The sequence below is a fragment of the Cydia fagiglandana genome, chromosome 12 (assembly GCF_963556715.1).
Source record: "Cydia fagiglandana chromosome 12, ilCydFagi1.1, whole genome shotgun sequence".
NCBI lineage: Eukaryota > Metazoa > Arthropoda > Insecta > Lepidoptera > Tortricidae > Cydia > Cydia fagiglandana.
The window spans coordinates 4,436,656-4,462,018 of record NC_085943.1 but is presented as its reverse complement, the minus strand read 5'-3'; the positions used below and the strand labels follow the sequence as shown (position 1 = coordinate 4,462,018).

The 25,363-nt window shown below is 38.9% G+C and overlaps 1 protein-coding gene across 1 annotated transcript; it reads right to left on the bottom strand.

Annotated features, from left to right (window-relative positions):
• Window positions 1-95: 95 nt before the first annotated feature.
• On the bottom strand, window positions 96-14,370 carry LOC134669409 (ADAM 17-like protease). The gene is made up of 17 exons (XM_063526942.1): window positions 14,115-14,370; window positions 13,719-13,958; window positions 12,825-12,946; window positions 11,591-11,726; window positions 10,811-11,082; window positions 10,467-10,526; window positions 9,831-9,965; window positions 9,466-9,604; window positions 7,974-8,209; window positions 6,824-6,962; window positions 5,905-5,974; window positions 5,292-5,418; window positions 4,777-4,888; window positions 4,052-4,167; window positions 3,334-3,489; window positions 903-1,012; window positions 96-218 (listed from the first exon to the last, which is right to left on the bottom strand). The coding sequence occupies exons 1-17, from the start codon at window positions 14,173-14,175 to the stop codon at window positions 158-160; spliced, it is 2,292 nt and encodes a 763-aa protein (XP_063383012.1). The 5' UTR covers window positions 14,176-14,370; the 3' UTR covers window positions 96-157.
• Between the last annotated feature and the right edge of the window lie 10,993 nt (window positions 14,371-25,363).

Below are 25,363 nucleotides of genomic sequence, written 5' to 3'. Positions count from 1 at the left end.
GTTATTTATCTTATTAAGCTTACACGCATATTTATTCTGGTAATAAATTGTAATCGAGCACTATTAAATGCCAATAAAAATATTAATAAAAACTCTTTGTTTTATTTATACGTAATTTAATTTTATCTACTTATAATATTTGTATGACTAGAGAGGTTTAAAGTTGGCTGGTGCCTTGAATGACAGTTTTCATGCCGGGCGGCTTCTGCTTTGGCAATCTGGAACAAACGACGAACTTGAGATGAAAGTTCACAATCATACCACGATGTGCGATATCCCCACTACGCACTTTGCACATAGTTAACCCTATACACCCTTATTCATAAACGCACTACAAACCTCAATTAGCTAATAATCGCTTGTCTTTATCTGTCATGTTGACTTATGTATTTGTAAGAAAGGGATAAACATAATTTAACTAAATCAGGCCCGTAAAGTTTTATGAATGAGGGGGTTAATCCATACTTCCATAGGGGCAATATACTTGCCGTCATACTTGAAACAAAAACGGTTCGTAATCGAATAACTATAAAGGAATGTCAAATGATTGAAGGGTTAATAGGGTACTCATTGAAGGCATCTGGAAATAATTCGTTGTGAGTTTTATTCTTAACGTTTTGAACGCCACAGACGGCAATTGACGTCAACGCAAAATCGTGACAACGACGCCAAAGACGGCATTTGACGTCGATCGTTTATTGATGAAAATCTACTTGAAAAAACCCCACTTTTAGGTTGGCATTATTTATTCACAAAACTAAATTTTACCCCCGCGGCGTCAATGGCACGGCAAATGGATGCGCCGTTTGGCGATCAAAAGGTTAAAATAGCAAAGTACAGATTAAACTAGGATACTACAGACAGAGTGAACATCGGTCAAAGCGTGTACACATGAAATGTACCTCGTGTGTATAATCTTGCGGGGGGACGAGGGGTGCACCAGGTCGTGTTGGCGCTCCCACTCCACATACTTCTGGTGCTGCCGCTGCCTCCGCCGGTCCACGTAGCTTATCTGGAACAGAAAAACACAATTCATCATTAACATAAGAGTTATACTCTTGTCGGGTGGAGTATCTTCCAGCTCCCTATCTTGCGCCAGCTCTTTGACTTTTTGATACGACACTACCCCTACTTTTTCTTCCACTTGTTCTAAAAAGCATTAAGATGTATTAACCCTTAACATGGCAAGACATGAAGTAATGTATCCACCTATTTCGTGGAATGTTTTTGGGGATAGTAATGAGTAAAAAAATACTAAATATAAGAAAAAAAAATTAAAAGCATTCTGAAAGTAGGGTTTTCAGGACGTCCGTTAAAACGGACATTGCCACGAACCTTATAGATTGATTGCTCTCAAGGTTGTCCTAAAAAACGGACAATGCCGTTATACAGTTTCACAAAATAAAAAATATTAAAGATTACAGGGCAAGAAAATTTATAATTATTTCAATAACACACTAGTGAATGTTTGGAAAAAATGTTTAATTATATTATTAAGAAGAAAAAGTAATGAGAAACATAATAATACTATATTTCTTTCTAGTGTTTATATATAAAACGACCCACGTACAGATATAATAAACAAAAAATATACATTATAAAGCTACGTATACAGGCAAAATAGGCTCATAAAGATAGTTACACATTACAATTATTGTAAGTAACATTACTTTACTTAAATGACCACACCATTTATCACTATTGTCTCACAGTTCTATGTATTGCTTGTTTTCTTATTACCCGCAGTATCTGGAACCTAAGCTGGTGGTAAAGGATAGCTGTAGTTCCTGTAAAAGTTTAGATATTTTTCAGTCTCAATGGCCTCTGGCAACATTCTGGGAATATATGGCTCCTCCTTGGCGAGAACCAGAGTCTTATCCATGTCATGCTCCCAGACCGCAGACTTTAGTTGGCGGTGCTTGACATCAGCTATGTCATATGTTCTTGTACCCGAGTAGAAATGCTTTGCTTCGTCTGCCCGACATATGAAAGACTAGATTCTATTCTAGACTAGAGAAATTAGCTATTTACTCTTCTGAAATTTGTAGAGATTATATTTTACAGGCCTCAGGAATTGTAGCATCTTCATCATCGACTTGAACTAGGTTCTAACCGTAGGACATTTCAAGAAGTGCCAATAATTTGGATACTGAAGCGAGTTATGCGTTTAATGGCGAGGAATTAAGTTTTGTGGATGGAGTACTAGAGGACAGGTCGTGGTTAGGTCATCAGGTCGAATATTATGAACAACTTTTTTCCCACAATGACTACGTTAGACTTCGAAATTACATTTAAATACAGATAGTGCCATTCACAATGAGGCCCACTAAACTTTAATAGCATGACAATAAGAATAAAAGCACGCGTGTTCGTAAATGAACATATATTTGTCCATCATATTTGACATCCTCGTAGAAAGTGACCTGGCTGAAAAAGAGTCAGATTGGGGCAAGGCAGATGTACAATCTATCTCTAGTAAAATTTCGTCATCGTCGTTTTTTTGCTATCTCACTCTTCTGAGTCGGATGGTGGAACCACCTGAAACTAAAATATAAATAAATGTATACATATACTTATGTATAACATAACCCCAATGCAACAATAGCCTATAAAATGACGATAAATGAAAAAAAAGCATGTACCCTAAGTATGGCAATGTCCGTTTTCTGTCACAATCTTGTCTCCGCACAAGTCGGCACTGTCCGTTTTTTAGTACGTGCTAAATGGTACCTTGTTACCAGTACTATCGACAATGTCACAAAAATGGGACAAGATATATTTCGCAATTTTTGACTTAGAATTAATCTATGATTTAATGAGCTTTATATAGAATAACAATGTTAAACTCATCTAGTAATAATATCAACACAAAGAAAACAATTTGGCTATTAACTTTATATTCTATGACCTCAGGAACACACACCGTCGCAAATTCAGCGAATTTCAAATTTCAACTGCCGCCTGCGCATAAACCGAATTTTGTCTGATATTTTCTTAAACTAGGAAAAAAAGTACAATTCTCGCACTTTCTATAACGTACTTCCTTTTCTAGCCTGCACTTAGTGTTTAAACTTGGCGCCACATTTAGTACCTGTACTAAAAAAGTGACAGAAACGTTTTAAGGGTTAAGAGGGTTCGTGTACCTGTTGAAAAGCAAATAAAGATTTCTTTCCCTACCTAGAAAATTACCGCTTCCTCGCACTTCTTAAAAAATTCAAGGGAATTTTTCGGGGTTGGTCCCATAGTAAAAGTTGCTCAGTATAATCCCAAAAACTCCGTGGCAACAGGAATGCAGTTATTTTTTGGCCACCGTGTAACCGTGACCCAACTCACCACGCAGCTGGCAGGGATCCATATGAAGGCGGTGACGAGGACGACCACGCCCACAATGTTGTCACGCAGGAACCCCAGCACGTTGTTGATGTTGATGTCCTCGATGATGTCCCAGAAACGCTCCACTACGTCCTGGATCGTCTTCTCGCAGACCCCCTGGAATTACATATTGCAATTGAAAAGCTAACTTCAGGAACATTTGTAATATTATTATTCAGATTGACTATAAACTTAGAGGATATAACCAAACGGAGTAGCCATTAACAGGCATTCCCTTCTGTCGAAAATAGGCGGCCAATGGTCATACACATTGTATGGACTGGCGTTTATCTGACATGGCTATTTTTACGTTACGTATATATTTTACGTGCCCCTCCCCCGCAAAAATCGGCAGACTGTTTTGTACCGAAAATGACGGACATGGCGTCTCCGTTTGGTTATCTACCATTCATCTAAGACTACAAATGATAAACAACCAACACGAAGACTGATGCGCTATAGGCTTTACGGGAGCGTTTCCACTGTAATGCAGACGCTGAGCGCTGTGTTTAACGTTGTACAGTCATCAGCAATAGTATCTTACACAACTAGGGCCGCAAAAATATTTGACGCGCTCTTATTGCGCTCCAAATAAGAACGTGTCACATATTTTTGCGGCCCTAGTTGTGTAAGATACTATTGCTGATGACTGTACCAGAGGCGTTAGTGCGATTCTGACCTTATTGCAAAATCCCTGTATGCAGGGCGTGCCGTCGGGCAGAATGTCATTGTGAGCGACGGGGAAACACGTTTTGTTCAGGCTCTTACGACAACAGCGCTTGCATGCGTCCGCCACTGCAAAGTAAACAAAAAATCAAATACAACTAAATTTTCATAAATTATTATCTCTGAATAATTCTAATTTCAGCCGATTCCTTCAGCCTATATACGTCCCACTGCTGGACACAGGCCTCCTTTTATGCGCGAGAGGGCTTGGGCTATAGTCCTCACGCTAGCCCAATGCGGATTGGGGACACCATATACACCTTTGAATTTCTTCGCAGATGTATGCAGGTTTCCTCACGATGTTTTCCTTCACCGAAAAGCTAGTGGTATATATCAAATGATATTTCGTACATAAACTCATTGGTACGAGCCAGGATTTGAACCCGCGACCTCCAGATCGAAAGTCTGACGTCATATCCACTCGGCCACCACCGCAAAACAGAGATAGATGACCATTTTAAACAAAATTATCCTTTAAATTTAAAACTTTAGTCTTTAAACGAGACCATTCATAGGTATAATATAAGTTACAACTCAATTGACCCGGTTATATGTATTAATTTGGAACGGTTGGAAAGGAGTCATAAAAAAATTTCTTTATTTAGGACTTGAACTAAATGTCGGTAAAGGAGCTAAGTTTCCGAAACAAGTGAACTAAGGGCGATTAATTTAACATACCTATGTCGCACATGCAACTGTGCATGCCCTGTGTCTCGCAATAAGGCACGCAGGAGCCGTTACGGCAGCGGCCGCGCTCCGCGCACTCGTGCTCGTCCGCTATCGCTGGCGCCTGTCACAATACATACCCTTATAATCAGGTTAAAACATTAAAAATCAAAAGCAGTGGTACCCCTGTAGATTTCTGGTAAGTCACATGACATAACAGGTGAATGTTCGAACGTCTATTTAAATTTCAGACTACGGGTCGGTTGCACTAAGCAGTCTGTCACCGTTAAAACATTCGCATAATTTTACAGTATAAAAAATGTCATAGTTCACTGCTGATTGTCCTTGATCAGACCGTCAATTGTGGTTGATGTAACTGGGCCTAAAGCGGTTAGAAACGGTCAGTTGGTAGGGTAAACTGAGGGCCTACCGCGTACCACGTTCGACGTGTTACCACCCTGTCACACTTACGTACGAATTTACAAGTGCGACAGAGAGGCAACACGTCGCGGTAGGCCCTCTGGTACCTTGGGGCAGTCGGCCGTGGCGCCGTTGCACGTGGCCTCGCCCTCGCAGGCCGAGTGCGCGGCCTCGCGGCACACCACGCCCGGCGGCGCGAACACGCAGCCCGAGCAGCACGGGGAGTTCTTGTCGCTGTTGAGAGACTTGTTGTACACTCATAAACCTCGTAAAATACTACACGCTGCCCCAAAACGCGTAACAGACATTGGAAAACCAATTTAGAAGATTTTGGGATTACTATAAACCAAATGAGTGTTTTAATGGTTGTTGTGGCAATTATGTGTAGAATAGAATATAATACGATTGATTTATTCGTAAGCGCAAAGAATCGGTACAATACATTTTATAAAAGAAAACACAAAATAAGATTAAAGTGCCACGAAATGGCCCCATCTCAGCATGTTGCTGGTGGCCTCCAGCGCTGATCTTCCGATGAGACCATCAAGTGTGGTGTTACGATTCCCGTAACACGAGAACAAATTACATATCGTCAACTAAACTATGCATTATCTCGATGTTTGAAAATACATAGTAATTTCATTAGCAGATGTCTCTGATTAAAACCAAATTTATTTAAATGAATATTCTAAATGTGTGCAAGATAAACAATTTACACACCTGCAAACGGCTCCTTGATTTTTCCTTAGTTTGCAATTCTTATCGCAGCACATGTCGTTATCTTCAGTCCCTGAGGAAAGTAAAGATAAACATGTAATTTGTATCCCACCAAAAACATAAATGTAAAAAAGGAGAGTCAAGTTCAATACAAAAATTATGCCTGGCTGTGGGCTTCGCCGCAAAAAGCATGGAGATCTAAATGAGTGCCAAGTTCTATGCAAAATCCAAATATGTATTTATAGGAACAAAATAACATTATGAACAAGTGTTAAACTCTATTTCTTTGCTTTATTGGATACCTACAACAATTGCTGTTAAAAAAAAGTGAGATCTTAAAGTAGGTTAGATTTGACTTGACTGCCGCGTGTCTAGATTCTCCCTTGAATTAAAATGCTCATATACAAAAAAAATACAGTTGAAAAAGATAGTCTGCGAAACAATTCCAAGAAGAAAATTTCTAGTATAAGGCATTTGTTCCACCGCCGATGAGCGATAAGCGAGTAGAACGATAAACTAGAAACGAGTGGGCGAGCGGCAAGAAGCGAGTGTTAGCTCCAATAGTTTTGTCGCTCGGATATAGGCGAGTGTTCGAGTGCGACGGGCTATTACTCGCGTCACTCGCTCGGTCGGTGCAGCGTAGCCGAACACGCAGACTGATTGGTCTCGCAGCTTGAGTTCTAACTACGAAGCGAGCATCGCCGAGCGAGTACCGCTAGTTTTATCTTATCGCGGCGACAAACTAGTAGAGCGAGTGTTCTCGCCGGCAGTGTGAACAGCCAGCGATGAACTATTAATATATGTGTCTCTTTTACTAACACAGGATCCTAATCTTTTGTTCGTTTCTTGGGCGAGAAAATCGCCGATAGTTAATCGCTTACTCGCTCTAGGTGGGACAAGTGCCTAAATGGTGGTAGATTACCGAGCAGGCCTGCGTCGCACTCCTCGCCGCCCTCGACGCGCAGGTTCCCGCAGAAGCTCTCCTCGGGCTCGCTGAAGCAGCGCCCGGACTTGGCCTGCAGCACTTTGCGGATCGAGCGAAGACTGCACGGCGAGAAACGCTGTTACATAACATTACAATAATTAGTTTTCAATAGGGAGTAATACTGCAATGTTCTGCCGCCAGAGTGCAGCACATAGACTAGGATTCATCTAGACCGAGTTTAGAGCAATTATTTCATGCAACCGATGATGCCAAAAATGCGGGGGTGCGCGGGACGAGGTGAGCGAAGTCCCGTGCCGTGATTGGTCCGTTCAAAGACACGGACGTCACACAAAGACATTTTCGACTCGAACATGGAGTAAAATTACCGTATGCATGGCAGAGGGTGGCGCGACTATGCTCAGTCTAGAGGATGTTTTGTCTGTGGTGCAGCACTAATTTATTTAGTAAACCATAGAGTAACTTATACATACTAGGCCTTAAACAGTTTTTTGACAAGTTTTCATTATGACATTGATGCACCAAGGCGGTTTGTTTACAGGTGGCCTACCGCGAAACGCGAAAATCGAAATTTCTTTATCTGCCTCTTTATCGATCGAATAAGCAAGAGTGATAGAGAGGCAGAAACCGAACTTTCGATTGTCGTGTTTCACGTGGGCCATGTGATTGATCTAGTGACGCATGATGTGCCATTGATGTCAATGAGGTTTGTTTACTGTATGTGCTAGTGGTGCCACCTACGCAGAGCTTTGCCTAATATTCCCTATTAAAGTCCCGATTTCTAGGATGTCCGACTTCTTTACTCGGTTACGAGTACAGCTAATCCAGAAAGAAGGGAAGGGTGATGATTTTAGCAAAGTAATATATTCGTGTCCTGTTTACTTCTGAATGAGGTGTCAACTAATTGTTTTTATTGCGCGTGACGTAGGCTAAAATTTTTACGGAATTTCAAAACGAAGAGCAATACGGTTTTGTAACGTTTTACTTGTTATTGAAAGGCATAAAAAATGCATAAAGTTGAACACTAGGTATAAACCTTTGAATGAAAAACGTCAATTATTTCCTACCGTCGTTATTCAGGAGTCTTCATATTAAATTCGAGTATCTGTAATATTGTTACAAATTCTACCTTGTTGTTGACGTCGTAGCCGCTGACACTGTAGGTGTACATCAGGTACGACCCGCCCTGGCTGGCCGCCGGAGAGCACTCGGCCACGTCCGGGTCATGCTCCGAGCCCCAGTTGTGGCCAAACTCGTGAGCGGTCACCAGGTCGGCCTCTCGAGTGATCACTCGCTGACCGTAGTGGTTCCGTGAGGAAGATAAACCGGAGTTTAGGTATAGGGTGTACCCGTTCTTGAAGTATTCTGCAATTTGGAAAAAAAATGTTGTTGATATATGTAGTGCTTATTATTATTTAACCTTTAGCCGGTCACAACTCAAAACTTGCCAACACAATTGTAATACTTACGCCTCTTAGCCCCATTTGCACCGCCCCACTAACCTGGGGTTAACCGGTTAAACCTGGAGTTACCAGGGTTACCAGTACAATTCGGTTTAACAGCTTAACCCCGGGTTAGTGGGATGGTGCAAGTAGCCCTTAGCGGATATTTAAATTTTCTTAACTTTACACTAAATGACTGATTATATTAGTAGACTAGCTTTAACGTACAGAATTAAGTAAGTAAGAAGTTTCTTGATACTACATTAAATCTCCTATTCTACACCTGCGTTACAAAATTAATACAGTTGCAAAGCTACATGTAATATAAAAGTATTCAACCACCTTAGAAAATAATTGCATAAATAAATAGTAAGCAATATGACATAACAAATAATATAAATATAATGTCAAGCAAAACGAACAAAAAATATACACTCACACTATTGCACCGAAATAGCTGAAAACAAAACAAACGCAATGTCAAACAAACAAAAGTGCTTAAAAATAAAAATTAACTCAATGAATACCAATTGGTTTTAACGTGAATTTATTCTAAAGTGATAAGATTTAATTTTGTATAATTTTTGACACCCATATGCCCATTAAAGGGAGGCTTAGGAAAAGACATATTTATTAAAATATACTATTACATGGGCATATGATATGTTAAGATCTCAAAATCCACAGAGAACGAGAAGACTTGCATATTACCGGTCCGGTCGGTGGAGACGTGCCTCGCCCGAGGCAACGCCGCCGAGGCACGTCTACAGACCGAGCTGTTTCGCGCGGCAGTTTCCTCGCGAGGTGGCTCTTTCTGTGTCGACCCGCCTAGTTAAGAATGTGGACGATGATACACGAGACCACGTGAAAGTTCGTCACTGAAAGTCTGGCCTTGCTATAACCATTACTCGGGCACAATGTGTTTATTTAAAATAGGAACTCTAACCCATCCAAGTTGAAAATGGAGTGATTTACCTGGCGTACAGATGCCGTCGAGAGAGTCGCTTTGCTTTAAGTCTTTAATTTAAGTGTATTTTTTAAGTTTGTTACTAACAACTATGGATTGAATCGTCCGAAATAAATGATTTTTTTTTATTTGCTTGACTTCCCCACTTTAGGCGCATTATTGATTCAAATATGATCTGTAACCCGTTAACCAGTAGTTTAATAAACGCCTACCTGGCGTGCAGATGCCGCCGACGGAGTTGCGCCGCGGGGAGCCCACGTAGGCGAGCCCCAGGATGCCGCCTTCGAACTTCAAGTCCGTGAACAAGTGCGCCAGGCAGAAGTCTTTGTGCGAGTACTCGCGGCTGAACACCTGATGTCATAGAAGAGTAAATACAATACAGTGTTTTTAAATGTAGGTATATATATTTTGGAACACAGGTATAAATTAAATCTAGTATATTTAATTTGCTGTCATTTGATTGATACCGTAAACATACGTCAGCATTTCCCAAACTATGGCTCGCAAGCGAATATCGGCCCTATGCATTCAAATGTGAACTCTAACATATAAGTCAGTAGGTTCAAATACTAGGTACCTCAAGTAAATTCCGCACGTCCCACTTCTCGCGCACCATGTTGTAATGCGCCTCGCCGCCGCGCACACGCGTCGGTTCCGAGTGAACTAGGATCTTTTTGATCACGAACCCCATGCCTTTGAACCCGTCCATGTCCTGCGAAATACATAAGCTTCATACAAACACGAGTAGCATTTAAAACGCTTGCGTAGCAGCTCGGTTGGTGGAGACGTGTCTCACCCGAGGCAGTGCGACGGAGGCACGTCTACACAGACCCAGCTTCTTTGCGCGGCAATTTCCGCGCAAGCCGGCTCGTTCTGTATGGGGTCCTCACCTTTTAAGGAATGGGGTTAAAAACTGTCAATAGTTCCAATAGACCGCGGGCCAGGAACTAATTTCCATGACCAATAGCATCCCGGGCGTTAACTAGTGAAGTGGTTAAGGGCGATGTGTAATAGGGTTCATTACACATCGCCCTTAACCACTTCACTAGTTAACGCCCGGGATGCTATTGGTTGTCAGCTGCCGCTCCGTAGTTGGGTGGGGGAACGGCATTTTTTTACGTGTTTAAGTGAAGGTCTTTCTACAACGCTCTCGCTGTCTACAAGGGGTGCAACTTACGGGTCGAACAATAACCATTTAAGTTTGTTCGCTCACCTGACGATCCTGCCAGACGGTGTCGTTGTAAATCTTGTGAACGCGGTCGATGAGACTTATCTGAAAATCATTTTAAAATGAGTACATATGTTAGATAGAAGCCGAGTAAAGCTATTTTTAAGATCATAACATTAAAATATGCTAATGATACACTTCTTTATCTCTGTTTAGTTAATTAGTTAGTTTAGTTAATGCAGAAGCATTATATTGGAGCATTGGAATAAATAAAAACAACACTAGACACATACATTTTCATGTTATAATTATAATTGAGATGACATAATAATAATGAACATTACATATTAATTGTGTCTATCACACAAAATCATCATCATTGAGCTTACCAAATAGCTAATAGTTGTTTTAGTATTGCTAGCGCCCATTTCTTGAAAGAACCTATAATCGGCTACAAGCAACAACGGGCATCGTGTTTTGGTCGGCGTGTACTCGTAGTCGCTCTGTCTCTTCACTCGCCTATGCTCGTCCCTGTCGCTCGTGGCGTCCGGCTTGTGTGGTAGCTCGTGGTCTACTTCTATGTTGTCTAAGTATTTGTCCCGTTCTGATTGTTCGTGTTTGTGCTCTAGTTGGTCGTTTTCGTCATCATCTTCTTCTAGTTCTGTATAAAATAATGCAAAGTCTTGTGTTTAAAGTGTAGTCTTGTGTCAAATGCTTGTGTATTAGAGATTACTTGAGTAGCTTAACTTCGAACTCGGATAAATAGCCTATTTTAATGTTGTTGTGTATGTGTGTTTCCAATAAAAGCATCATTCATTCATTCATTCATTCATTCAAATCCAACTGTCAGTTTTAGCGATTTTGGTATTAAGAAAAGGTAATAGGGCAGGTATTTTCTAAAAGGGTCGAATGGATTTATCGGAGTTTAAAGTTAAGCGACACACTTAATGCCTTCATGTAATTTATAATTATAAATAATTTATATGGGTAAAGTAGAAAATATAACAAAAATCAATATAGATTTCTTCCAGTCTGATTTTAAAAGAATGTGATCAATAAACCATGTGAAACTATTTGTATCTATGGAATTATTTACACTATTTTACGATCCAAATGAAATGAACTGTAGATGGCATTCTTGACGATAGTTAAATATTTTATTTCCATACCTTTGCCTTCTTTAACATATCCGCAGACCCTGGGTTTGGTGTCGTCGTCGGAGTTTGCCCAGCTGAACCGAATGTCAGAAGCCCTGTATGTTATCATTGTCTTGTCATCCAGGTCTGGCAGGTGACGCCATGATGGCTAAATTAGGAAAAAAGTTTGTTTTAAGTGGTTTACAAAAAAAAAGCTTTTATTCACATCTTGCTTACAACTAATTAGGTACATATATTCTTCTGCCAAATCACCAGTGACGGCGTGTCCATAAAAGCCGATTCCCACCGGCTTGCCTGTTTTTGGACGTTTGAGCAGAGATGTAAAGGAAATATGTAAGCCAAATTAGCCCCGGCTTGCCTATGGATATGTTTGACGCGCCCCCACTGCAAATCACAGAATGGTTTGTTGGCAAACGAGGTTCCTATAATATAATGAAAATGAAATAGTCAAGCCTGAAGCTGTTAAAATATTCTTAAAACAAAAATAGACCCGCATGCAGCTTGTGAGCCTCGGTTAGCAGCTAACTGAGCTAACCTGCTGCCGTGCTAACAACATATGCAGTAATTGCAGGTGGAAAGTCATGTACTTGTTTATCTTGTTTTTTTTTTGGAATTCTTTATTTTAACGATGATTTTCATACAAGTACTGCACAGCACAGCTCTCTCTTTAATCCTAACACCCAAAATTTATACCCTGTTCGGACTCACGGAGCGTTCAGATTATAGTACCTATGCAGAAATTTTCATAGTAATTTTTCAAAATAAAACACGCATATTTGACAATTTTCGTATATTTAAGCAAGTTACAAACAATTCTGCAAATAATCATACAGTATTTTTGAAGAATTCCGTTATGGTGCTTTAACGAGAAGTTTTTAGCGACATAGAAAATGTTTTATCCCTTAATGTACGTAACAGCATTTTTTCCGGAATAGAAATATCGAAATTTTATATTAAAGGAAAAAATGGAAAAATTTACGCTTCCGGCAAGTATTTAAGCATGACACAGCTGTCAAAGTCAGAACCTGATCGAAATGGCGGTTGCGCGGGTGGAGAGGAGGGTCGTTCGGATTATAGAGGTGTTCGTATTAGCGTGGGTACGGATTAAAGAGGCTCTGCTGTAGAATGCAGGGTAGAAGCTAACCCCTGCAATAGTTGACTTTTTTTGTTGTTAGGATGTTCTACAGAAACTTTTCTTTCAAGCTATAAGTGCTAACCGAGGTGTGAGATCTCTAAGCATTCTTACCTCAATGTGATATGTCTCATCTGGAGTGTGGATAATGCCAGTGAGGAGCCCGTCCTCCATGTGCAACTTGACTTCTGAAGACTTTTCACCAAACACTCTGCCAGTATAGAAGTTGTCTCTATCTGAAAACAGAACCAAGTGTTTTATTAAAATTATTAATCATGTACAGTGGAGGGTGAAAGGCGTAGACAACTTACTCAAAAATATGTCCCATACTTCTTAATTTGCTGACATAAGAGTTATGGGACTCATTTTTGAGATGATTTGTGCACCCCATATTTTTACACTAGACTGTATTGAATCACTTACAGCAGAGGTATCAATTTCCAGATTCAAAGGCCACACCCAAGGTTTCATTAATGATTAACAAAAACACTAACTTTCAAATGTATCGCACCATGCTCTAGATTCTTCTTAGTACATTGGGACAAGTTCCGGTTTGAAGCATGCCACCCCCGCTATTGGGTTTTTTGTAACTTTATATCTTTTTAAAAATTTTATGTTACCTTTGCTTCAATGGTTTGACATGCCCATATTTATGGCAATGCTAGAGTTAATCCAAAGAAAGTCTGCAGGGATTTTGAAAGCCCACGCAGTGCAAGTGTTATTTTAAATGTCAAATTTCTATGAAATTATGACATATAAATTAATAACACTTGTACTGCTGCATGGGCTATCAAAATTGCTGCGGACTTTTCTTGGTCTAACTCTATATGAGATCTTAAGGATTAACACTTTGACTACCGAGAACCCGCCTGGTAGGCACTCATAATGTTTGCTCAGATGCCGGACAACCCGCCCAGCAGGTTGTTTTGTACGCAGATATAGACGACCGGTTTCTGGGGTAGTGCGCCGTTTTTTGCCCAGTTGTGAAAGTGTTCATGTTATACTTACCAATATGTACAGTAGTTTCTTTACCATCCCCATCGACGGCATAAGCTTTGAAATTGGAATGTAATACAGATGACCGAGGATGGAGTATGAGCCTGAAGTCCTTGCCCAAGGTCCGAAAATGTAGTTCCTTGATAGTGTTGAATAGATGGTTCGAGGGCTTCGCACCGCGCTTCACGACGTGGTGCCGAAGACTCGACGCATGCATAGTCTCGTAATACTTCAGGTTGTGATTGATAGAACCTTAGATAGATAGATAATATTTATTTCTGATTGAAAATTTACATGTATTCCTCAAAAAGGCATTTTATCGTGTTGTAAATTTCGATGTTAAACATTAAACGCTAACTTTATTATAAACTCAGTCTTTTTGTTACTTAATGAATGTAAAATACTTACATGTTCCAGTCACAATATAATAACATAAGACTAAAAAAGATATAAACACTGTGTGATTCATTGTTTCAGACTAGACCTCAGATAGGGAACATTTCTATGAACTAGACTGTATAGCGGTACTATTCAAAATGTGGACATTTATTTGTGTGTATCTTTGTGTACTTATTGGGGTTTACAAACTAATTTGTTGGATTTCCCTTTCAATGGTTTTATTTAAATTACAAAAGTATTTACGATTACGGTCAATAAAAGTTTTTTTTAGTCCAGCTGTCACGGTGACATTTGTTCCGAGGATACGTTCGGAAACAGTAAAAATTAACGCACTAGGGTCTTTGCACACGGTACATAATTATATTTATAGCTTTCGGTTTTTGACATCCATGGTAGGCTCTCTGCTTAATTCGTTTGTATCGTGAATATAAATGATCGTATTAGATTCATAATTGTTTCATATTTGCTGTGACTTATTTTTAAAACGTGTTTTTCAATTAAAAGCAAGGGTCCAACCTTTTCTGTTCTCTTTCACGACGCAGCAACTAGTATCATTTCTCTCTCCTCGCTCTTTTAAAATGCCGTTTGTCAAAAAAGGACAACCATACTGTTGACAAGGTGGACTTCAAATCAAGTGTTGCCTTTCTTGATGCGCCCAGGCTGTGTATGTGTGCGTAAAAGCGTATATGTGTAAAGTCGATTTTAATCATGTTATATATCGATAAACGCTACACAGCGGAACGAAATAGCGATTAATTGAAGCTTCAATATCTTCGTTAAACATAAACATAATTGAAATGCTAATGGATAATGAATATATTATAATATAATTCAATTATTGCGGAACACCTATTTTAGGAGGTATTTATGTATTTTAATTAAATATCTGAACTTTCCCTTGGTTCCCTGCTGGGGCGTGACTATAAAATTGTGATCTGATAACCACAATAAAGAATAAAAGCGTTTTTGGTCATTTTAGGTATCGTTAAGCCTTTGAAGTAAAATTAAAATTGCAAGAAATGTCGATAGTTTATCGATATGACTTTATCGACATGGCTACAGCAACGTGGGCCTCATTGTTAATCGTACACTAAACAAAAGTGGCAACAGTGACAGCTCGCTGAGACACCGTCTATATATATATATTATGTCTATGATTAAAAGACACATCAAGATTGTTTACCTTTATTCTAATCCTAAAATAAAATAAATTAATTAAACAATTAAAAACACGACTGCTGCATTTTAAATCGAACTGAAAAGCTAAAAATAATGTTAATATGTTAGTCACATAATTTTATGAATCTAAATTGGAATGTAAATATACACTCACGGTCATTCACAGTAAGTACAAAGGGCTATGTACATTAATGACCGTGACTGTAGGTATACGTGTACATTTAATTTCAATTGCAGTCGGGGGACCTTTTGATTGAGATGCACTTAGGTAGGTCCCCCGACTGTAATTGAAATTAAATGTACACGTACCTACAGTCACGGTCATTAATGTACATAGCCCTTTGTACTTACTGTGAATGACCGTGAGTGTATATTTACATTCCAATTTAGATTCATAAAATTATGTGACTAACATATTAACATTATTTTTAGCTTTTCAGTTCGATTTAAAATGCAGCAGTCGTGTTTTTAATTTTTTAATTAATTTATTTTATTTTAAACATTTTAGTGAAAAAACTAAGTAAAACTACCATTTATAAGGATTTCCCCCGGCCATTTAGTTTGTCAACAAAGTTCTTTTTATGTGGATAGGTATTAGCTCCTAGGACTGGGACCTTCTAAAGGCAGAGACACACTTATTACGGGCGTCTTTTCTGTGGATAATATGTGAATGTGTTCACAGTTTGGGACATTTGATATTTGATATTAAATATAGCTTCGTAACTTCTTAAAAAGAAGTGGAATTTTGAATTATAATGGCCATGAGGGTTTGAAGGTCCACAATAAAGACTCGTAATTTTAACTGTCACTAAAAAAGTTTTTGATCCAATTATCTTCGTCGCAACTTCAGCACGACGACGCACACATGGCCTTTGGCAAAATAGCACCAATTCAAAGATCAATAATGACAGACTGTATGTAAAAGGGCCTATTCGACGCTAATATCTTTAAGTGTTAGTACCTACCAGTGGCGGCGCGTCAAACATATCCATAGGCAAGCCGGGGCTAATTAGGCTTACATATTTCCTTTACAACTCTGCTCAAACGTCCAAAAACAGGCAAGCTGGTGGGAATCGGCTTTTATGGACGCGCCGCCACTGGTACCTACCTACATTCAAATGATGAACTTCCAAATAAAAGTAGGTATCCCTGACAGACTAGATGGCTGAATGCCGAGCTCTGCGTAGGGCCGAACACCCAAAGCGTCCAAGAGAAGCGAGTTTCTACGCGAGGCTGAAGGCTAAGCTGCGGGACGTTTTAGCGGTGAAACACAAAACCACTGTAGGTACATGTGTTAAAATACATAAGCTGAAGACCTACCTCCGCGTAAGTTGAAGGGCTAGGGATTCTAGCAATTCCTGCAATTTCTTCAAATATCTGACCAAGTTCCGCGAGTACTAACCTCCCGCAGCTCGGTCTTCAGCCTTGCGTGGAATTGCGACTTCTCAATTATGATACTAGGAGAAATTGTAGAAAGCGCGTACCTGTCGGACGCTCCGGGCCTTCGGCTTTAGGCGGAGTTCGATCTACGGGCTTCGCATTTAAACACTGGCTAACGCCCCACGCTTTAAGTATGAGGGCGCCAAAGGCGCCCGGATATGGTAAGCGTACAGCATGTCACGTACGTCGGGCTGCTTTGAGTATGAGGACGCCGACGGCGCCCGGGTTTGGTAAGCGTACAGCGCGCCACGTACGTCGGGCTACACCCGACGCTTTGAGTATGAGGGCGCCGAAGGCGCCCGGCTTTGGTAAGCGTAAAACGTGTCACAACGTCGGGCTACGCCCGACTCTTTTAGTATGAGAAGGTCGAAGGCGCCTGGTTTTGGACCACGTGCAGCGCGCCACGTATGTCGTGCTATGCCCGACTCATTTAGTATTATTCAAACCCTATCGCTTAAATCGAAGTTCACACGTTTAGATTTCAATAGGGCGATTTAGTTCCTAAAATTACTTTATAAAAATATACCTATACAAGTCATATGGATGATTTGTATATATTTTTATGATCAGCGGTAAATACCCTTTTATTTGATAGCTCACTAAATAAGATAGAAGAATTTATTTTTCTTAGCACATTTTGTAAATCCTTATTTAACCAAAATAAGATTTAAGCGCGTATGTTGCATATATATTTTAAATTGCATTTCAAAGCTCTTCATTTTGAGACCCCACTCGATAGGTTTGCAAGATTTTTTTTTCTAAACGTCACGCAATATTGTGTATTACGTCCGCCATATTGTTTTTATAATGACGTCATATAGCCTATGTCACCCGGGATGACGTAAGGATTCTAATGACATATCATACATCTAAATCGGTTAAGGTATTCAGAAGTTATGGTGGAATAAAGAAACTCACATACATACAAACATGAACGCTGAACACAATACACTCTTTTTGTTTGGGCAGTCGTGTACTCTTTTTGTTTGGGCAGTCGTGTAAAAAAACTAACTTATTTGTGTATGAGCTCCTGTATAACAATCAAAACATTATGTTAAACAATTTTGCTATTTAATTTCATCAGGCGCGCAATTTTGCCATTGTTAGGTGAGCTGATAATTTCTAGACTCTGCATGTATCGTTTTCTCAAATATTGACGCAGCCCGTCCAACGCAATGATTAAATTATCATTAGTTCAAATCAAGCGTCCCATCACGACATTCAATATGGCTGCCATGAATCAAGCGAGTCATCTGTAAGTGGTGGAGTAATTAAGCATTCCTCGTGAATCAGCGGCGGGAATTAATGGGCGACCGCGTCTGGCAGCGGATTCCGACGGTAAACACAGGAATAGGCTACTGGTACTGGTACCAAATTGCCCGGTTTATACGTTTATATAGAAAAACGGGTTCATCAGGTGCTTTCAACGAAAATATAAAACAGTAAACCCACCCAAATATAGTCCAGTAGTACTAAAACTATGGTTCACAAGTTCAAGACTTAAATACCTAATTAATTATAATTTTATTATCAATGATTTATTTGGTTATGACTCTTATGACTGCATCTTTTCTTCCTTTAACACCAACCTACTAATATTTAACCATAGAACTACTTTATTCGAATATAAATAATAGCACTTAAAGTTATTCGAGTTGATTTTGAACTATATAGTTGGGAGTTTTTGGACTAGGTACCTTTATTCAGAGACCAAACTTTTATATCCGCAACGCAGGCTTCGTCAGGTAAACACAAATTTACAATCAGCTACAGGCATCGTCACAAAAAACTACAGCGATAAAATCCGCAACAGGCTTCGTCAACTCCGCAACAGGCTTCAGACTAGGTACTATATGGGTAGTCATACGGAATCTTAAAAAAATAGTAATACAAAATACAAATTCTTTATTTCTGAAATAGAATAATAGCAGAGTTACAGTTATGTTGACTCCCACACTAGGCATAGACTGTCCTGTGGGAGAAATAATACGGATCTGTTTTTAGAAGCAGATGTAACTTTCAGGTCTCTCTTTATTTTACAGTTTTTTTTAATGGTCTTAGCGCCTGCACGCCCACTTTTATAAATTTATACCTACGCTAGGAACACCATTGCATTTCTTAAAACACTTTGCTTAAGTAGTGGTATTAACTCAATATTTTAAATAGCCTCAATATAACGACCCCTCTGCTCTGTCCGAACTTGCAACATTGACGCGTACGCGATTTCGATTACATACGGATCAATACGGATTCAAGCAACCTAACATAACGCTATCACGTTGTTATGTTCAAAATGTATTTCGAAATAGAGATACCGCAATAAAGGGGTATTGTATGTCGCCATCCCTGTCCACGGGTGCAATGTTACCGGTGTAATTCTATGCAGGTTCGGACACGGATTACTTAATACTGTAGAGCGGAGGATACACTACTCTCAAACTTTCACACCCCTTCTGACTCAGTCATCGAGTTTACTGTGGTTAAACTTTTTAACTAACTGCAGTTAACTTTCTTGGAGCAACACTGTGCAACATGGTAACATTTAGGTAAAAAATAAAGCGATAACAAAAAAAAAAATTTGGTAACTTACCTAGTTACTGACCATTGCACGGTGTTGCTACAAGATTTATATACCCACCTTTCCTCCATGCCTCGCGGACTACGGCGTAGGCCAGAAGTAATTTACGCCTCTCTTAAATGAAACAGCCTTCGGCTCATGATGAAGAGCTTCGGAACGGATTGAAATACAACTCATTGTTTATTATTAATAATATTTATGTCCGGATCTCCAGCAAACCTTTTATAACATGTACCTAGGTATGGCAAAATTGGCCAGCTTAGAGCTCAAGGTTTTCTTGATTTAAATATTATTTAGATTCCTTTAGTAATATAAATTTATATCTTGACACAGAACTACAGATGTCAGAATTTCGAGCTGAGTAAGCGGGAAGGGGTGTGCACCGCGTCGGTGGCAGTGACGTGAGGGACACGCGTCGCTCCTCTACGCTCCCTCGTCTTTGGTTTGAAGTGAACTAACTATACTAACTGATGGCCACCCGGATCACATCGGATGCGGATCCGGAAGCCCTTCGGGACATCGCTGTATACGCGCATAGCTGTCTGCTCACACACCATAGTTGACCACAATGGCCCGCGGATCCGCACCAGGGCTATAACCGCGAAAATAGAAGTTCGCAAATTGCGGGGATTTTTCTCTGTCACTCTAATTACGCCTTCATTGGAGTTTACTCCAAAGAAAAAAAAGGGAAGAAGAAAAAAATAAAAAGGAAAAAAGAAAGAGAAAAAAAAATTGGGGGGAGAAAGATCCCCGCAATTTGCGAATTTCGGTTTTCGCGGTAACCGCTCAGATGCACCAGTGTAATCTGCGGTTGCACGGTGCGGCGCGGTGTTTGCACGAGAGCTCTGCCACGGCCGGGCTTGCACTAATCGTTTGATTCTCTTTGCGAGCTCAATCCACTGTTGTTCGGCGTTTCCGCGTCAATACTGTGGTTCCCTAATTGCTTGTCCTCACATTACTGGGGCTCTGAATACAATTGATATGGGGTTTAGTACAATCGTCGGCACTGTTAAGTAACTATTCGTAAACCGTATTGCAAAGACATAAGGTCGACTAATGGTCAGAAAAGAGTGTTAGGTACCTACTATATATGCTTGCGATGTCAGACATATGAATAATTTATCCACTTCGTAATTACATCCTCATTTAATTACCTGCAGGATGTGGTAACCCATATATTATCTTTTTATATAAGCCTTCAAAACATACCTAAATAAACAAAACAATGTAATAGGTACAGGTAGACCAAGAAAAGTCTGCAGAGATTTTTATAGTGTTATTTTAAACATCAACAACCAGTGTTGTCCATTCAGCTTGGATATGCTGGTAGGAATAAGTACTAGGTTATTACATATTATTTAGGTTTGTCAGCCATATCAAAGCTCACGCTCGTAATTAGCTAGGGTCGCTCTTGGCGATTATGGCATGGATAACTAACTACATACATATCTATTAATGAAGCGATGATTTTAAACCAGCAATCAAGGAAAATCATTTTTTTACTCGTTCCAATAATTTCAAGAGCTGCAATAATGTACCAATCGAGCAGGTACGATGTTTTTGTTTTATATTTAGCCAGGGGAAATTGAGATCTTCGAACTCGCCACTACAATAAGGAATGTGATACATTCACCACCTTGGGCCGGTACGCCGACAGTTGTAACGTATGGCTACAATTTAGATTGGATATCGCGCCACGTGCTTATCACGGCGGTGTTGCCAGCTTGTTGCCAATTTATACCTGACGTTGGTTTAACGCCCGTTTCCGGTGCTGAATTTGCGGGACATTGGCCAGACGGAAATTACTTTCATAACCCTTATTTAACTATTTGTACGTAAATTTGCAGAAACTACCCACTTATAATATAAAAATTAAATAACAAAAAACATGAAAAGCAGGATGACTTTAACTTAGAGTTAGACCAAGAAAATTTTAAACTCCAAACTTCTATGAAATTATGTCGATATAAATAACACTTGCATTGAGTGGGCTACCAAAATCGCTGCAGACTTTCCTTGGTCTAACTATACCTATAAATGATTGTTAATTTAATTTGTATAAATCTGCAATATATTTTTTCTTGCCGCTAGCAACACTGACAACAGGAATGGAGCATCCGACTAAGATTTATTGTCTCATTCGCATTGCAATGCGAAGGCGTGGACGTGTCCTAAGCCGTCGCCGAATAGCTGACGACGCCCGTTAGTTTATGACTATGACATCCGAATTGGACAATACCATCTAGACTAGGTAGAACGTTATTAATTAACGTAACCTAGTGTTAGCTGATAGATACCAGTTGTGGGCATCGTTCGTACCTTCAAAAGATTATGAATAAAAATAAATGGTTTCTGGAAAATTTAATAAAACAGAATACAAAACGAACTTAACCCCTTAAGGTATTTATTCTCTATCACTACCAGCCAACCATTGGACTAAATAGAAATAGTTTGGTGTAGGACTGTAGAGAGTGGACATACTCGTAACTCGAGTATTATCGTGCTTCATTTCTTCCTTCTATAATACTGGTGCTTAAAATAGCCACTACTTTTTTACTATAGGTACCAGCAAATCCTAAAAACAATTAAAAATATACCTATATTGGATCAATCTGTCAACACCAAAACATAACTTACGGCACGAAATCTTTTCAAATTTACTTAAGGAAGTCCAGTGTGATACCCTTTTCGAGAAGATTAAATCGAACACCCCAAAGATAGTCAAAGGCAAAAACTTACTCCTACGAACCCGTATAAACCTTAAAGTGACATTTGCATTGAAACTTGAGCGGTAACTTTTGATATTCACTTTCCTTAAAAATATCCAATTCAAAAAATCATTTAATTCATTACAATTTAAGGTTCAATTTTCGGTGTCTTACCGTTCTAGATATGAGCTATTAAGACTAAATGACATAAAATTTGCAAATAAGTAAAATGTCGTAAGTCATGTAGGAGTCATGGGAGCTTAATTCAGAAAGAAAAATTAAACAGCAATACAAAATCAATCCACAACTGATATCATTACGTTGCGTTTGCGCTTACATAAGGCTACGTATTGGAGCAAGCGAGCACACAAAAGCAATACGATTTCTTTGTAATTTTTAAGTCAAATGCACTTCAGGAAATAAGTCGTATGGAATTTCTCACGTATAGCGGCTTTTTGTCTTAAACGGGAGATCCTTTGCCACCCCGTGTAATGTATTCATGTATTCAACCGAAAGGTTGGGGATTCGTTGCAGTAACTTGCAAATTGTTTTACCAGCTTAACGCCCGCCCTTTGACCCGACTAGTGTTTTTCGTCACATATTTCCTGGAGATGTTACAATAATAGAACAGTATAGGTACATTACATATAGGTACATACTGAAAGAATTAATTGTAACTTGTAGCTTTATAAAATAGGCCACAGGTATCAATACTATAGACAAAAAGAATAGATAGTATAGAGGGGTCCTGTCATTGTCAATTTTGTAGTCACGGTACATTAACTGCCATCTATCGACACACGATTAAAACTTAAAATAAAATTGAAAATGTATAAAATAGTTATGTTTACGGATAAATGATTCTTAATTTTTATTGTTCCATACTGACCCATGTTCTTTCACTGATATGTGTTAAAATTGTTAAATACCAAACGGTGTCGTTAACGCCATCTAGCCGAGAATAGGCCAAAGGTAATGGCGCCATCTATTCGAGAATGACTTTTCCTTGGCCGTCCGAGGCACGTTTTTTTCTTAGACTTTATTTATCTTATACGGAGTTATATATATATATCTCTGCTATAGATAAGCAAGTTGGGGAATTTTTCAAAAAGTTGGAAAAGTTCTGGAATAGGTATTTCAGGAAATAATTCAAACTTTCATTTTGAAAATGGAATATTTGAGACATTTCCATGTGGAAACTTTCCAAGCAATCTATACCTAAATGTGGTTAAGTGCAAAAACAACACCGCGCCACAGTTCGCGGACACTTACGCGTTTATTTATTTATAATATTAAGTCCAGCCGGTCACGTTCTCTGAAATGGGATCACGTTCAGAACGCGCTACACAAACTGTGAACGCGAAAGGGAGGATTTTTAGGGTCCCGTGAACAAAACGATAGGCCGTAAGTATAATAAGCCGATAATTTTATGGATACCTGTAACCGGGGGAGTGACTAAAATTAAGAGGAGAGAAGGAGGAGAAAGTGAAACTTGGGATATTCTTATAATCAGTGATCGGGGTTGAGTATGCCACACCGCGGTATATCAAGTTAATCGCTTATAAACCTCCGATACCTTTTAAACTGCTCGAAAAAAGAAACGCTTTTTTAGTGTAGAATAACGTATTATATTTACGACGGTTAATAAGATATATAAGCCGTTATTTATGCCATTCACCCAGAATTTCTAATTTCACTGTACATATATTGTCATTATTAGATACTTAATTGGCATACACAATCAATACCTTTAATCCTAACATCCATTACGAATTAACGACAGTATCTAATTGAATCATTTTTTTAAACATGCAGATACGTCTGCGAGCGATATTCCTGCCCTGCCGGATTTTTTTGTCCTCCCGGAAGCGTAATTTTTCCATTTTTTCCTTTAATATAAAATTTGGAGTATCTAATTGACATTTAAACAACACTGGTGGGACAAAATAGAGGTCCTTTTGGATCGTAAATACGACTCACGCTTAGCCGTTTTGTTTAATACGTCACTTTTTACGCGGACTTTTTCCAAATTAAAATACGTACGTGATGCTTTTAAAATGTTCTATTTCGGTTTATGAAAAATGCACATTTCGGGAGATATACGGCGGCGTGTTGCAATGAAAAAAAGTACTTTAAATATATTATGTTGTTTATTTTGTTGAAAAATTTTTGTGCAAAAAATGTTAGCTCACATGGTTGGTGTTTTATAATTTATTACGTCTACAATAATATCTAATATTAACAAACGGCTTACGAAAATTTTTAGCACCTTAGTTACAAAAAGTGCTACTTTTTAACTCAATTAACGTCTTCACTTTTTATAAATAACGGCTTTACTTATAGACCCTATGTACCTACGATTGTCATCATAAACTCATAAATATAATTCGAATACCACTTCTGCCCTAAACACAGTCATTTCAAACATTAAAGCTTGTTTACACATTGATAAGTGTTAAGTGCGATTTTGCTACTTGCATGAATATATGAATTCGTACTAAACACTAATCAATATGTAAACCATAGAATTTTGTCATGTTCTACCTTTACAGTGGCTATCTAAACAATACAATAAACAAAATTATTTGAGCACAAGTTTGCACCTTTTTATCACGTGTTTAGCCAATTCAAATTGTAAACAAATGTTAATAATTTGACATGTGGAAGGTAAGTTCAAGGCTTACAAACTAACACACCAACATTTAATAATTCTCAAGAGTGGTTTTTGCAATGCAACTACTACAAGAACTTAATTACGAATCAAACTAAACTTTTTTTTGCTTAGAACAATTTGTAACAAGATAATCAATTAATTAACTATTACTATATAAACAAAATTTACTCTTACTCAAGAGTAAACATCTATTATTACAAGGTCAATGTATAGCATGATTTATTGTACTTGTTTCTTCAAAATACTCTTCTCGCCCCTTAAAGGATGGCTCATGCTAGACCGGGCCGTGCCCGGGCCGAGGCGCCCGACATGTAATTTTCTATGACGGCTGATCGGTAATCACGTGCTTTCCATAGAAAACGAAGCGCCGGAGGCTATGGCGTGAGTCATCCTTAATCCGACTTAGGTTACATCAGTGTGCAGTCTTGCTTAGAACACAAACATGTATTAGTATACGAAATGAACAAAGCAAAATAATGTAGTCACAACAAAAACACTGCCATTTTGTTAAGGGTAAGTCGTATTATGATATAATTTACACTATTTCGTAATAAATCCTACTGCTTAAATATTTATTTTACAAAAAATATTTCATTATAAAATACTAATTCTAGATTTATAATGTTTCAACATTTTTATAGGCAATTGGCGCCAGCCCGTTGTGAATCTATATAAAATA